This window comes from Vulpes vulpes, chromosome 5 (genome assembly GCF_048418805.1).
Source record: "Vulpes vulpes isolate BD-2025 chromosome 5, VulVul3, whole genome shotgun sequence".
Lineage (NCBI taxonomy): Eukaryota > Metazoa > Chordata > Mammalia > Carnivora > Canidae > Vulpes > Vulpes vulpes.
The window spans coordinates 2,817,735-2,833,838 of NC_132784.1; the positions used below are offsets into that span (position 1 = coordinate 2,817,735).

The 16,104-nt window shown below is 38.5% G+C and overlaps 1 protein-coding gene and 1 pseudogene across 8 annotated transcripts in view; one reads left to right on the plus strand and one right to left on the minus strand.

The window, feature by feature from the left end:
* SAP130 (Sin3A associated protein 130) overlaps positions 1-1,053 on the plus strand; it is an 83,634-nt gene extending 82,581 nt beyond the window's left edge. For all 8 annotated transcript variants that reach the window (XM_026015676.2, XM_072757485.1, XM_072757486.1 and 5 more), the window contains one exon: positions 119-1,053. In XM_026015676.2, coding sequence (XP_025871461.1) covers positions 119-277 — 159 coding nt within the window. In that variant the 3' untranslated portion in view covers positions 278-1,053. The remainder of the gene's footprint in view (positions 1-118) is intronic.
* Positions 1,054-5,493: 4,440 nt separating this feature from the next.
* LOC112932746 (archaemetzincin-2 pseudogene) lies at positions 5,494-12,191 on the minus strand (annotated as a pseudogene).
* Between the last annotated feature and the right edge of the window lie 3,913 nt (positions 12,192-16,104).

A 16,104-nucleotide genomic window follows, 5' to 3' on the forward strand; every position in this document is an offset into this window, starting at 1 on the left:
GACTAAAACATTTTTTCCATGTGGAAGCCTCAAAATGGTGTCATTCTATAGGTGAAAAGTTTTTTGAAAGCCTGGTGGTCTCCTGATTACTGATTGGTTATGATGTTTTATGTTGCAGGGAAATATGCAGCGGTGTAAACTTGTGATGGACCAGATCAGTGAGGCTAGAGACTCCATGCTTAAGGTTTTAGATCATAAAGACCGTGTCCTGAAGCTTCTAAACAAGAACGGGACTGTCAAGAAGGTGTCGAAATTGAAGCGAAAGGAAAAAGTCTAGACCCAGAAGAATCAAGACTTTGGAAACAGAATTTATGAAGAATGATGGTAGGGGTGGGGGGAGGGTTTTGGTTATTCTCAAAATGGAACATTGAAATAAAGGAAGTGTTCCTTAATTCACACAAGAAAGCAGAGGGACCCAGTGGCACAAACGGATCAGAGCTGTTCTGGCGCGGTGAACTCCATTCTCTCTTTCAGGCGTATCCCTCTTAAACTCGCTGTGTCATAAATGACTCCTGATGCATCAGTGTCTGCCAGTTAGAATCAGTGACACAAATGAATGGCTGGTGGCTTTCAGCCTTCTGGTTTATAAACTGTATTTATCTGATGGATTCCTGCAGGACCCATACTGAGCCCGGACTGAAAGTATCCACTTGGACCATCTGTTATCTCTCTACACTGAACATCAAACCTCTTCCCCTCATCCCAGCCGGTTCTTACTCTGTCTGACCTTCAAATGCCTGAGCTGGCCTTTTACAGCAGTGCCATGGCATCGAGAGACTTGCCACATCTCACACTCTAGAGGGTTTGAACTATTAATTCTTGTCATTTTTTTTAAAGAACCATTTCAAAGTGAAATTGTTATATCGTCTGTCCCACGTGTGTCAGAGTTGGGTTTTTGTGGAGGTTCAGAGCAGGCAACATCTGAAGTTGCTCTGAGATCCTTGTTCTGAAGTACGTTCTTGGTTATTTGTACTTCTGTAGCTGTGTGATGCTGTTAATTGTATGTACCGCACATCTCCAAATGTTAATAAAGGACTCAAAGAGGTTTTTGTACATGAGCAGTTTGCATCTTTTTTATAAAGCAAATCAGTGCTGTGCTGATCACCATGTGAGTGTACATCCTACTGTAATTTCTTACACATTGTTGAGAGTCCACTCTGCTAAAGGTTTGTTATTCCACATAAATGGGTTCCATTTATCCTGGTATTTTGAAGCTGTCACAATGGTTAAGTCTGTTGGCTCTTGGTTATCTTAAGTATAAAACTGTTTTGTCCCATTGCAGCTATAAATTGGTCAGATTATAGGACAATTAAGGCTGCAGGAGTTGGGGTGGAGCTGCCACAGAGGGTGGATTCTCTTCACCAGGTTACTCTTGCTTCCTCCGAGCTACCTAAATGGTATAGTCTAGGCTTGCCTCCTTTGAGTATAAGCAGGCATCCTTCTCCTTCTAGCTGAATGTTCTTCCTTAGACCTTGTGGCGCCAACTCTGCCTGGAGCTCTCCGCTTTGCTCTGACCTGAGTAGATTTAAGACGAGTATGTGCCAGTTCTGACCAGGTCTCAGGGACCAGCGCTCTTACTCACCTGAAACAGACTTCTGCCCTGTGTGGCCTAGGCTAGGAGGTCCTAGAAATAATCACGGCTGCTTCACTAGAATGTTTCACTGAGATATAGAGCCGACCTTAAAAGGTGTTATTGGTTGTTTTTGCTAAACACCAGTCTAGTGTGCTAGACTGTTAGAAGAATGTTCTTTTGCCTCAGTTTTTCCTGTGCACACTACGGCCCCAGTCATCTCATGTGGTGTGCTGGCTATGATTCAGGTACTTGGGATCCCACATTATTGACCTGCATTCTCTAAAAGTCACCGCAATTTAAACAAAATTTAGATAACCCTGGTCAAAGGAAGCTTTTCAATGTAGCTTAGAACAATAGCATTTTCAGTATTTCCTTGCCTTAAACAGAAGTTGGGAGAGTCTTGTCTGCATTTACTGTGTTGTTTAAAAACTGCTTTATTGAGGATTAACCTACAATAAATGAAACATCTCAAAGTATATAGTATGATAAGCCCCGATGCATATGCATGCCCATTTCACCGTCACCACGGTCAGGGTCGTGAACATCTCCATCAGTCCCAGTGGTTTCTCCTTGCGCCTCTGATTTCTTCTCCTTGCCCCTACCTGCTTCCCTATCTTCAGATAAACATTTTTCTGCTTTCTATCACTAGATTAGTTTGCATTGTTTGGAATTGTATGAGTGAAATCATGCAATGTATTCTTTAAAGGAGAGACTGTGGTTTCTGTGACTCAGCATAATGGAAATTTATCCTGAGATGTATCCGTGTTTTAGAGCTCATTACTTTTCGTTATTGAGTACCCAGCTCTCCACTGCATGGATGTTCTACAGGTTTATCCGTTCACCTGTAGAAAGACATTTGGGTTGTTAGCAGGTTTTGGTTATTACAGATACAAGTGTTCTGTACGTTTCTCTTCTTTACATGGACATGTGTTTGTACATCTTAATTGCTGATATTATATTAGTTGTGCTTTCCAGGGAATTATAAGCAGGAGATGGTCCAGAGACCAAGTAGCGCTTGGTCCAGAAAACTATCATTCACAAACTTAAAGATTAAAGGAATTGGAAATATATTTGAGATAAGACTTGGATTTGGCTTCTGTTCTCTACAGTAGAAAATCAAAGAAACATAAATCTTGGTGGGGGGGAGTTTTAACCCATCTGCTTTGTCTAGAAAATCTTTCATATGCTTTTTTTTTAAAAACCTGGATATTTCAGAATCTTATTAAATAGGAAATGCCTTATGGTATTTTATCACAGTAATTATATAGAATCACACAATTTTAGAGTTTAAAAGTTATTTAAAGGTTATGTAGTTCAACCCAACCTGTGAAAAAACAGACACCTTTGTAAGGATGTATATTTTATACTTTTTTATTGTAAAATACAGCACAGATATAGAAAACTACATGAAACAAATGTATAGCTTCATAAATTTTTTAAAGAACAACTATGAAATTACTACCCAGGGTAAAAAATAGAACTTTGTGCGTCATCTCAGAAGCCCACAACTGCTTCATCCTAACCACTAATCTCTACCTCCCCCAAAATGGCCACTATCTTGACTTTTATCAAATAACCAATTCTATTGTGGTATAATTATGCAGAGCAAAATACCCAAATCTTAACAGTTTTTTTTTTAATTTTTTTATTTATTTATGATAGTCACAGAGAGAGAGAGAGAGGCAGAGACACAGGCAGAAGGAGAAGCAGGCTCCATGCACCGGGAGCCCAACATGGGATTCGATCCCGGGTCTCCAGGATCATGCCCTGGGCCAAAGGCAGGCGCCAAACTGCTGCGCCACCCAGGGATCCCCCCAAATCTTAATAGTTTTATGCTTTTTTGACAAATATATACACCCTTAGCTAACATCCGAATACAGGTAGATGTGACATTACCATAACCGCAGAAAGAGTGCTCCTTTGTAGTCCACACACCTCTGACCCCTACCAAGGTAAACACTGATCTGTCCATTGTCACAGATTAGTTTTTCTGTTTGTGAACTTCAGACAAATGGAATTAGAGTACGTACTTATTTGTGTCATAATTTGACGCTCATCCATTCGTCATATGTATCATAAATTGTTCCTTTTTACTGCCGAGTGGGAGTCTATGGGAATGTGCAGGTTTATTCATTTCCTTACTGAAGGACGTCTTGCTTGCTTCTGGTTTTTGACCATTGTGAGTAGAGCTGCTATTAATTTGCATGCAAGTTTTGTTTGTTTTCAAATCAGTTGGGTAAAAACCGAGGAATGTGATTGCTGGGTCATAAGGTAAAATTATGTTTAGTTTTGCAAGAAACTTCGGAACTGTCTTCCCAAGTGGCTGTACCATTTTACATTCCCACCAACAATGAATGACAGTTGCTCCACATCTTCTCCAATGTTTAGTGTTGTTCGTGTTCTGGATTTTAGCCATTCTAATAGGTGTATAGTAGTATCTCACTTTTATTTGCAGTTCCCTAATGACATGATGCCAGGCACTTTTCATATACTCATTTAACATCTTTATATCATTTTTGATGAGGTATCTATTCAGATCTTTGCCCATATGTTAATTAGATTGTTGTTTTCTGATTGAGTTTTAAGAGTTCTTTGTATGCTTAGGATACCAGTCCTTTTTCAGAAAGATATGCATTTTGCAAATACTCTCTTGCTGTCTGCGTCACATCTTTCCATTTACTCACTAGTGCCTTTTGAAGAGCGGAAGTTTCCACTTTAATGAAGTACAACATCAATTTCTTATTTGTGTATGGATTGTGCTTTTGAGTTATATCTAAAGACTCATCACCAAACCCAGGGTCACCTAGATTTTCTCTTATGTTTTGTTATAGAAGTTTTATAGTTTTTTGTGTTTTACATTTAGGTCTGTGGTCCATTTTGAGATACTTTTTATGACAGTGGTGAGGTCTGTGTACGTGTGTGTGTGTGTGTGTGTGTGTGTGTGTGTGTGTACTTCCAATTATTCCAGTATCACTTGTTGAAAGACTGTCTCCATTAAATCACTCTTGCTTCATTTGTCAAAGATCAGTTGACTGTATTTGTGTGGCATCAATCCTGGGTTCTCTGTCCTGTCGATGTACTTGTTTATTCTTTCACCACTACCACTCTGTTTCAATCACTAGCTTTATAGTAAGCCTTGAAGTTGAGCAGTATGAGTTCTCTAACTTTGTTCTTCACTTTTGTGTTAGCTATTCTGGGTCTTTTGTCTTTTCATATAAATTTTAGAATCTGTTAATAGCTATGAAATACGCTGCTGGAGTTTGGATTAGGATTACATAGAAACTACAGATCAGGGATGCCTGGGTGGTTTAGCAGTTGAGCATCTGCCTTCGGCTCGGGATGTGATCCTGGAGTCCCGGGACTGAGTCCTGTATCAGACTCCGTGCTTGGAGCCTGCTTCTCCCACTGCCCGTGTCTGTCTGTCTGTCTGTTTCTCACTCTCTCTTTTAATAATAAATTTATTTTTTATTGGTGTTCAATTTGCCAACATACAGAATAACACCCAGTGCTCATCCCGTCAAGTGCCCCCCTCAGTGCCCATCACCCATTCACCCCCACCCCCTGCCCTCCTCCCCTTCCACCACCCCTAGTTCGTTTCCCAGAGTTAGGAGTCTTTATGTTTTGTCTCCCTTTCTGATATTTCCTACCCATTTCTTCTCCCTCTCTCTCTCTCTGTCAATTAAATAAATAAAATCTTTTTAAAAAAAGAGGGCACCTGGGTGGCTCAGCGGTTTAGTGCTGCCTTCAGCCCAGGGCCTGATCCTGGAGGCCAAGAATCAAGTCCCACGTTGGGCTCCCTGCATGGAGCCTGCTTCTCCCTCTGCCTGTGTCTCTGCCCCCTCTCTCTCTCTCTCTCTCTCTCTGTGTGTGTGTGTGTGTGTGTGTGTGTGTCTCATGAATAAATAAATAAAATCTTAAAAAAAAACTTTAAAAAAGAAACTATAGATTGAGTTGGGAGTTGACTTCTTAATAATGTTAAATGTTCTAGTCCATAAATATGGACACCTCCATTTATTTAGGAATTTTATTTTTTTCAAAAGAATTTTGTAATTTTCTTCATATACATCTTGTACATATTTGATTAGATTTATATGTATTTCATTGTGTGTGTATGCTATTGGAAATGGTACTGTGTTTTTAATATCAATTTTGAATTGTTCACTGGTAGTATATAGGAAATCAGTCAACATTTATATACTATTAACCTTGTATGCTGTGATGTTGCTACTATTAACAAAAGTTCTTTTGTCAATTTGGGGGGACTTTCTACATAAACAATGCCATCTTTGAACAAATACAGTTTTATCTCTTCTTTCCCAGTCTGTATAAGCTTTACTTCTTTTTCCTTATCTTATTGCACTGGATAGGACTTTCAGTAAGATGTTGAGTAAGAGTGGTCAGAGGGAGTATCCTTGCCTTATTTCCAATCTTAGGGATAAAGTCTCCAATATCTCACCATTAAGTGTAATGTTAGCTGTAGGGGCCTTTGTAGAAGTTCTTTATTAAGTTGAGGAAGTTCTCCTCTATTGCTAGTTTTCCACAAGTTTTCGATCATAGAATGGATGGTGGATTTTGTCATGTGTTTTTCTATATCACTGATATGATCATATGAGTTTTCTTTTTCAAATTTGTTTATGTAGTAGATTACATTAATTGATTTTTAAATTATTGAACCAGCCAATCAAACCAGCATATCTGGAATAAATTCCACTTATTATAGTGTATAGTTCTTTTTACACATTGTTAGCTTCAAGTTGCTGATGTTTAGTTGCATCTCTGTTCATGAGAGATAGTGGTCTATGGTTTCTTTTTTGTACTGGTCTTTATCAGGGTCAGGATGATGCTGGTATCATAGAAATGAGCTAGGAAGTGTTCTCTCTGCTTCTGTTTTCTGGAGGGGAATGTAGAGAATAGGTATAATTTCTTCCTTAAATGTTTGGTCAGATTCATCAGTGAAAACATCTGGATCTGGTACTTTCTTTTTTGGAAAATTACCAGTTATTGATTCAATTTTTAAAATAGACGTAGTTCTCCTTGTATGAGTTTTGACAGTTTCCTTCAAGGAATTTTACTGTTTTGTCTAAGTTAATAAATTTGTGGGCATGGAATTTTTTTGTAGCATTCCTTTATTACCTTTTTCATGTCCACAGGATCAGTAGTGATAACCTTTCTTTTTATTTTTTTAAAACATTTGAGAGACACCTGGGTGGCTCAGTGATTGAGGGGCTGCCTTTGGCTCAAGGTCTGATCCTGGAGTCACGGATTCGAGTCCTGTATCAGGCTCCCCAGTGAGCCTGCTTCCCCCTCTGCTGGTGTCTCTGCCTCTGTCTCTGTGTGTCTCCTGAATAAATAAATTAAATCTTAAGAAAAACAAAAACATTTGAGACAGAGGCGCCTTGCTGGCCCAGTTGGAAGAGTATTCAACTCATGATCTTGGAGTCATGAGTTCAGACCTCCATATTGGATGTAGAGATTACTAAAAATCTTTAAAATTTTTTGAGTCATAATTCAGATAAAATACCTACTTGAAGGTATTTGGAGTATCATATGCTTCACCTACTTGAAGTATATAATCCAATGACTTTTACTATATTCACAGTGTTGGGCATCCATCACCACAATCAATTTTAGAATATTTTCATTGCCCCCCAAATAAGCCCTGTTCCCTGTACTCTCATTTAGGAGTTTCATCCATTTGGAATTAATTTTTGCCTCTAATGTGAAGTAGAGGGACTAACTTCATTCTTTTGCCGATGGCTTGCCAGTCTTCCTACTACCACGTGTAGAAAAGACTTCTTTCACCATGGAATTGTCTTGGCAATTTGTCGAAGTTAGTTATATATGTGAAGAATTACTTCTAAACTCTCAACTTTTTAGAATATTTTATTTTCAAGTAATCTGTACACACAGTGTGGGGCTCAAACTTAAACCCCCAGATCAACAGCTGTATGCTTTACAAACTGAGCCAGCCAGGTGCCCCTGAACTAAATTCTATTGTTCTGGTTGTCCTGGGTCCTTTGAATTTCCAGGTCATTGTTAAAATCAGCCTGTCAGTTTCTGCAGTGTCTGTCTGGGATTCTGATAGGTATTATGTTGAATCTATATATTTGGCAATTTTACCACCTTAATATTAAATTTTCCGATATGTGAACATGGACTATCTTTCCGTTTATTTAGTTCTAATTTAATTTCTTTCAACAATGTTCTATAGTATTCAAAGTTTTTCATTTGTTAAACTCAGATACAACTGATTTTTTAAATATGGTTTTTATTTATTTTGAAACAGCTTGACTGAAATATAATTCACATATCATATAGTTGACTCATTTAAAGTATATATTTCAGTAGTTTTTTATGTTACATTATTAATTTCTTAATTACAGTAAACAATATATAAATATAAAAGTTGCCACTTTAACCATTTTAAGTACACAATTAAGTGGCACTAATTACACTAACATTATGTAAACACCACCATCTGTTTCCAAAATGTTTTCATTACCCCTTTGTAACCATTACCCCTGCCCCAACCCCTGGTGGTCTCTAAACTGTCTCTATGGATTTGCCTACTTTATGTACCTCATGTAAATGGATTCATACAATATTTGTCCTTTGTGTCTGGATTATTTCACTTAGCATAAGCTTTTCAGGGTTCAATCAGGCTGTAGCATGCATCAAAACTTCATTCCTTTTTATACCTGAGTAATATTCTGTTATATGTATATATAATATTTTATCTATTTTACCTGTTGATGGATACTTGGATTGTTTCCACCTTTTGGACTGTAAATAGTGTTTTAATGAACATTGGCATACAGGTTCAAGTGCCTGACTTCATTTTAGTTATATATTTAGGAGTGGGATTTCTGAATCATATAGTAATTCTGTGTTTAGCTTTCTGAGAACTACCAAACTATTTTCCATAGCAACTACACCATTTTACATTGCTAGGTATTTTATTCTTTTGATGCTATTGTAAATGGAATTGTTTTCTGAGATTTTAAAGATTTATTTATTTATTTGAAGAGAGAGCACACATGCCCACATGAGTGGGAGAAGGGACAGAAGGAGAGGGAGAGACTCTCAAAGAGACTCCCCACTGAGCATGGAGCCCGACATGGGGCTCAATCCCGTGACCCTGAGATCATGACATGAGCCAAAATCAACAGTCAAATGCTCAATGGACTGAGCCATCCAGGCACCCTGGAATTTTTTAAATTTGCATATGATTTGTTCATTGCAAGGGCACAGATATACAAGTGATTTTTGCATGTGGATTTTTTATGTTGCTGGTTTGCTGAATTCATTTATTAGCTCTAACAGTTTTTTTGTGGAATCATGAGGTTTTTCTACATGTAAAGTCATGTCATCAATGTACAGAGATAACGTTACTTCTTCCTTTCCAGTTTGGATGCCTTCCTATTTTCCTTACTTTATTGGTCTGGTTGAACTTCTGGAACTATTTGAATAGAAGTGGTGAGAGCCATCACTGACGTGTTTTATTCCTGACCTTAAAAGGAAAGCTTTCAGATTCTCATCAGTGAGTATGATATTAGCTGTTGAGTTTTTACACACGGCTTTTGTCATGTTGAGGAATTTCCCAACTATTGTTATTTATTGAGTGTTTTTATATATTAAATTTTATCAAATGCTTTTTCTGTATCAGTTGAGGATTGTTGATTTTATTCCTTTCATTAATGTGATTTACTGCATTGATTATTTTTTAATATGTCACACCATCCTTGCATTTTAGGAACAAATCCCACTTGGTCATGGGATGGTCTTTTTTGTATGCTGCTGAATTTGATTTGCTAGCATTTTCTTGAGTATTTGTGTCTATATTCAGAGAATTTTTGTAGTTTGTTCCCTTGTATTGCCTTTGTAGAGTTTTGGTATCAGGTAATGCTGGCCTCCATAGAGTGAGTTTCAAAGTATTCCCTCTTCTTTAGTTGGTTGAAAGAGTTTGCAAATCAGTGGTATTGATTCTTACCGTCAACATTCGGTAGAATTCACCAGTGAAGCCATCTCATTCTAGGATTTTCTTTGTTGTGAGATCTATCATCACCAATTCAATCTCACAACTTACAGGTTATCTTAGTTCAGGCTAGTGTACCAGAATACCACAGAGTGGGTGGCCTAACCAAACATTTATTTCTCACAGTTCTGGAGGCTGAGAAGTCCAATCAAGGTGTTCGCAAATCCGATGTCTGGTGAGATCACTCTTCCTTGTTTGCCAATGCTGGTCTTCTTGCTGTATCCCCACATGGAGAGAACAGAGAGAGACAGAGGAAGCAAGCTCTCTGGTATCTCTTTTTATAAGGACACTAATCCTGTTCATGGGGTTCACCCTAATGATCTAATCACCTCCCAAATGCCCCACTTCCGATTACCATCGCATTAGGGGTTAGTATTTTAACATATGAATTTTAAGGGGTCAGAAACCTCCAGTCTATAGCATAAGTCTATTCAGAGTTTCTATTTATGTGCAAGTGTTTGGTTTTAATTACTCCTATTTGAAGGTCCTTAGTTTTAGAGGACTGCAAGGCATTTTATTACCTCCTCTTTCCATTCCTTAAAGGTTTCCACAGGCTTTGGCAAATTCACATTATCCTCTTGACCACGTTTTAGAGTGAATCCAGGTATGTCAGTAGATCGCCATCAATCCACCTCACCAGCACTTTACATCTTTCTACAATATGTTGACACCAGCACACTGCAACTTGTGTAAATTGATGGGGCAAAGGTTTATAAGGCAGTAGTTGGCTTTTTCTAAGTGTTTGGAGCCTCCTAATTAGATATATAAGCCCCTGGCAGTGTTGCAGTCTTAATGTGCTTAATCTCATTGGCTAAAGTCTTAAAAGATTGAAACAGTGAAATACTAGACATTTTAGGGATAGAATAGTTATCAGAAATTGAATGGTCACTGGAAGATGTTTTCTGGAGCCTGTTTGCTTTTCATCTCATGAGCTATAAAAAATCACTGTCATACCTGGCAAAGCTGAATATTTCCACACCATCTGTCAAAGAGGCCTCTCCAAAGGGAAAAGATCAATCGTTATATCCCCACAACAGAATGTATCTTCAGGTTTCTTTTTTAAAAAACCTTCAGGATGTGCCCTGCATACATTTGTAGATTTTGTACATTATCATTGACTCTAAAGGAACACTTAGTTCAGGAACAGGAGGTGACTCTAGGAGTTTTACTGTGAAGCCATAGAAAATTGCTCCATAGTAAACCTTGAGCCATTTAATATATTGTTCACTAGTAATTCTAGTGTTTCCTGAAGATCCAGTATATACCAATGGACTGTATATAAATACCACATTTATTTGGGGAATGTGTCTTTCTATAAGGATCCTTGAAAAACTGTTCAAAGTTGGCAGGAGCCTCATGATGGGAGGTGACCCAATCTGATTACAAATGCAAGGTGATGAGTCCAAAGAGAGCACTGGCTGGAAGGATTCATTCACCAAATGCTGTTCCCCAGCATCCAAGTTCTCATACACAGGCACTAGGTTCTTTGAGATGATCAGAGCTATTTTTAGCGTCTGTTCAAAGGACCACACTGTTTCCATCTTTACACACAAAGGGTCCAACTGAAGTTTTCACCTTAGAAGGACAGGACTGTCTATACCTAGGCCCATAGTTGTGTAGGTGCCTTCTCCTCCAACAGGCCTCGATACCACCCACTCCCATGGCAACCCTTGCACACCGCCATTTCTTCTTGCATTAATTAGTTTTGGTAGACTAACCTTTTTACTTCTGTAAAATTGATAGTAATGTCCCTACATTCATTTCTGATTTTAGTGATTTGGATCTTTTATTCTGACTCAATCTAGACAAAGGTTTGTCAATTTTGTTGATCTTTTCAAAAAACCAACTTTTAATTTCATTGATTTTCTATCCTCTATTTTATTTCTCTCTTTTCTACTGTTATTTCCTTCTTCTAGCTTTGGGTTTAGTTTGCTTTTCTTTTTCTAGCTCCTTAAGATGTACAATAAAGGTTACTGATTTGAGATATTCCTTTTCCAACATATACATTTACAGCTATAAATTTCCCTCTGAGCACTGCTTTTGCGGCATTCCTTAAGTTCTGCTATATCTTCATTTATCTCAAGGTAATTTCTAATTTCCCTTGTTATTTCTTCTTTTGGGTGGTTAAGAGTGTTTAATTCCCATATTTGTAAATTGTGCAGTTTTCTTTCTGTTACCCATTTCCAGTTTCATTCTGTTGTGATTGAAAAAGATACTTTGGAGACACCTGGGTGACTCAGGTAAGCATCCAACTCTTGGTTTCAGCTCAGGTCGTAATTTCAGGGTCGTGGGATCAAGCCCTATGTCTGGCTCAAGCTTAGCTCAGTGTCCGCTTGAGATTTTCTCCCTCTCCTTCTGCCTCTGCCCCTCACCCCATTCATGCTCTCTCACACACTCTCTCTCTAAAAATAAATAAATATTTTATAAAGGGGGAGGGTGCCTGGGTGACTTGTTGGTTAAACATCTGCCTTCAGCTCAGGGCATGATCCTGGGGTCCTTGGATCAAGTCCCACATTGGACTCCCTGCAAGGAACCTGCTTCACCCTCTGCCTGTGTCTCTGCCTCTCTCTCTCTCTCTCTCTCTCTCTCATGAATAAGTATATAAAATCTTTTTTAAAAATTAAAAGGAATATTTAAATATTCCTTTTAATTCCTAATATTAAAAGGAATAATTTTAATTATTAAAAATTAAAAATTAAAAGGAATATTTAAATATTCCTTTTATTTCCTAAATATTAAAAGGAATAATTAAATATTAAAAAGAGAAAAAGATATTGTGTATGTTTTGAATCTACCTAAGTTTATTGAAACTTGTTTTGTGATCTAATATATGGTCTATTCTGGAGAATGTTCCATATGTACACAGAGAATACACATCTTGAGAAAGCTGTGTATTCTCCTGTTGCTAAGTGTTCTGTATCTGTCTGTTAGGTCTAATCAATTTGTAGTGTTCACATTCTCTTTTTCCTTATTCATCCATCTGGTTGTTTTTTGTTTTTAGGTTTGTTTGTTTTAGTATATAGCCATGAAAGATACTGCTCTGTATTGTGTGTGTGTGTGTGTGTGTGTGGTACCTTTTTCCATTTTGGCATCAGGGTAATACTAGCCTGGAAGCATTCTTTGCTCCCCTAACTTTTGGAAGAGTTTGTAAAGGATTTATATTAATTCTTCCTCTAACATTTGTTCGAATTCACCAGTGAAGTCATCTGATCTTGGGATTTTCTTTGTGGGAAGTTTTTTTAGTGTTATCTCAAATTGCTTACTTACTATAGATCTATTCAGATCTGTTTCTTTTTGAGTGTTGATGGTTTGTGTCTTTCTAAGAATTCATCCATTTCACCTAAGTTATTTAATTTTTTGGCTTAAAGTTATTTCTAGTATTCCCTTATGATTCTTTATGAGTTATGTAATGATAGTTTAATGTCCCTCTTTAATTTCTGATAATAGTTATTCGTAAAAAATAAAATAAAATAAAAAATTTAAAAAAATAGTTATTCGCTTGGCTAGCCTACTTAAAGTTTTATCAATTTGATTGATATTTTTAAAGAACCAACTTTTGGGGTATCTGGGTGGCTCAGCTGGTTAAGCATCGAACTTTTGATTTCGGCTCAGATCATGATCTCAGAGTGGTGAGATTCAGCCCCGCACTGGGCTCTGCACCCAGCAGGGAGTCTGTTTCAGATTCTCTCCCTCTCCCTTTGACCCTCCCCTCCCCAATTCAAATAAATAAATCTTTAAAAAATAAATAAATAGGGATCCCTGGTGACGCAGCAGTTTGGCGCCTGCCTTTGGCCCAGGGTGCAACCCTGGAGACCTGGGATCGAATCCCACGTCGGGCTCCGGTACATGGAGCCTGCTTCTCCCTCTGCCTGTGTCTCTGCCTCTCTCTCTCTCTCTCTCTCTCTCTCTGTGACTATCATAAATAAATAAATAAATAAATAAATAAATAAATAAATATTAAAAATAAATAAAAATAAATAAATAACCAACTTTTGGTTTTATTTTTTTTTTAAGATTCTATGTATTTATTCATGAGAGACACAGAGAGAAGGGCAGAGACATAGGCAGAGGGAGAAGCAGGCTCCCTGCAAGGATGTGGGACTCGATCCTGGATCCTGGATCCTGGGATCACAGCCTGAGCCAAAGGCAGATGCTCAACCACTGAGCCACCGAGGCGTCCCTGGTTTTGTTGATTTTCCTTATTGATTTCCTATTGTCAATGTCATTTATTTCTGCTGTGACTTTAATTATGTCCACTCCTTGCATTAGGTTGAAATTACTATTCTTTCTCTGGCTTCCTAAAGTGGAACCTTACATTATTTTATTTGTAAATTTTTTTTCTACTATATGTGTTTAGGGCCATGAATTCTCTTCTAAATACTGCTTTCACTGAATCCCACAAATTTTGAAACTTTGTATGTCATTTTCATTTAGTTCAAGATGTTTACCTTCTCTTCAGACTTCTTCTTTGACCCAATGCAATTTAAATGTGTGCAGCTTAATCTCCAAATATTTTGGGATTTTTGCAGCTATCTTTCTGTTACTGACTTCTATAGTATTAAATTTGTTAAGATGTATCTTATGTCCCAGAGTGTGGTTTATTTTAGTAAATCTACTCTGCCATTAACAGTTGTCCCGATCTTGACATTTATAGTAAACACGTTTTTTAATTTCTCTTTGTTTTTTTTTTAAAGATTTTATTTATTTATTTATGAGAGACAGAGAGAGAGAGAGAGGCAGAGACATAGAGGGAGAAGCAGGCTCCATGCAGGGAGCCCGATGTGGGACTCGATCCCGGGACTCCAGGATCACGCCCTGGGCCGAAGGCAGGTGCTAAACCACTGAGCCACCCAGGGATCCCCTGATTCCTGCTTTTTCTTCTCATTACATCAATCCATACTTTCATAGTTCGTTTTCCAAGCTGTGTAACAAATTACCGTAAACTTAGCAGGTTAAGGGGCTCCTGAGTGACTCAGTTGGTTAAGCATCCAGCTCTTGATTTTGGCTTAGGTCATGATCTCAGGGTCATGGGATAGAGCCCCACTTTGGGGCTCAGTAGAGAACCTGCTTGAGATACTCTTTCTCTCCCTCTGCCCCTCCCCCTACTAACACACATACTTTCTCCTCTCTAAAATAAATAAATCTTTTTGAAAAAAAACTTAGCAGGTTAAAACATTTATCATTTCAGTTTCCATGCTTCAGGAGTCCAGTATAACAGCTACAGCCTTGATCAGGGTCTCAGAAGGCTGCAATCATGGTATCAGCAAGGGCTGGGAGCTCATTTGAGTCCTCCTCCAGGCTCACTGGTTTTAGGCAGGATTCATTTCCCATTGAACTCAAGCTGGCATGCCTCTCCAAGGTCCAACGAGTGCTTTCCTGGCTTTGCAACATCAGAGGGAAGGTGGGGGTATTCACCACATAGAACAGCAGAATCAAAGCAAGCAGAATAGTCTGACTCGCACAGACCTGTGGCACTGGCTGGTTAATGATGGTGTTCCTAGAAATGAAATAAATAGGAAACCTACAAAATTCTTACTTGATCTGTATAAGCAGAAAATTTCCAGGTCAAGTGAATAAAAGTCTAATTCAAATTATAAAATAGTCACAGCCTCTCAGTCAATCCCAGACTTGAGCCAGTTCACAGCTCAGGCAGCCCTGGAATGAACAGGGGGCATAGATCTCTTTGAGGAACGACCTCAGTATTCTACCAAAATTTATATTATTAATCTTTCTCCCAGTCTTCCCCAAAAGGACCTACAGCCATTTATCAGGATAACTGTGTAGGGAGAAGGAAATGATCGACTTCTCAGGGACTATGGGACATGCTGTGAACAGGCATTGACTCCAGGAGACCCAGAATGTCACTGTAGCCCTCTGGTCAGAATAGGAGCTCAAGTGAGTCAGGTGATCAATGGAGTTTTAACTCGGGGGCATCTCCTTGTGGGCCCAGTGGGTCCCCAAACGGATCTTGTGGTTATTTCCCCAGTTCCAGAATGCATAATTGTAGTAGACATACTTGCAGCTAGCAGAATGCCCACATTTGTTCTCCAACCTGTGAAATGCAGGCTATTACAGGGCGAAAGGCCAAGTGCAAAACCACTAGAACCGTACATACCTAGGAAAATAACGTATCAAAAACACTTGGCATTACTAGAGGGATCCTTTGAGCTCTCTCCTATGTGGCACATGCAGAAGATGGATGGGTCTTAGGAAATAACATCAGATTATCACAAGCTAAACCAGGTGGTGACTCCAAGTGAAGCCCTTGTACCAGCTGTGGCTTCATCTTTGAGCAAATTAACATCCCCTGGCACCAGGTATGTAGCTATTGATCAGGCAAATGACTTTTTCTCCATACCTGTCCACAAGGCCCAACAGAGCCAGCCTTCAGTTGGCAAGACCAGCAAAACACCTGCATCGTCCTATCTCAGGATGATATCAACTCTCCAACCTCTTTGCATTTTGGAGGCAACATACTCCTCATTGGGGTGTTACT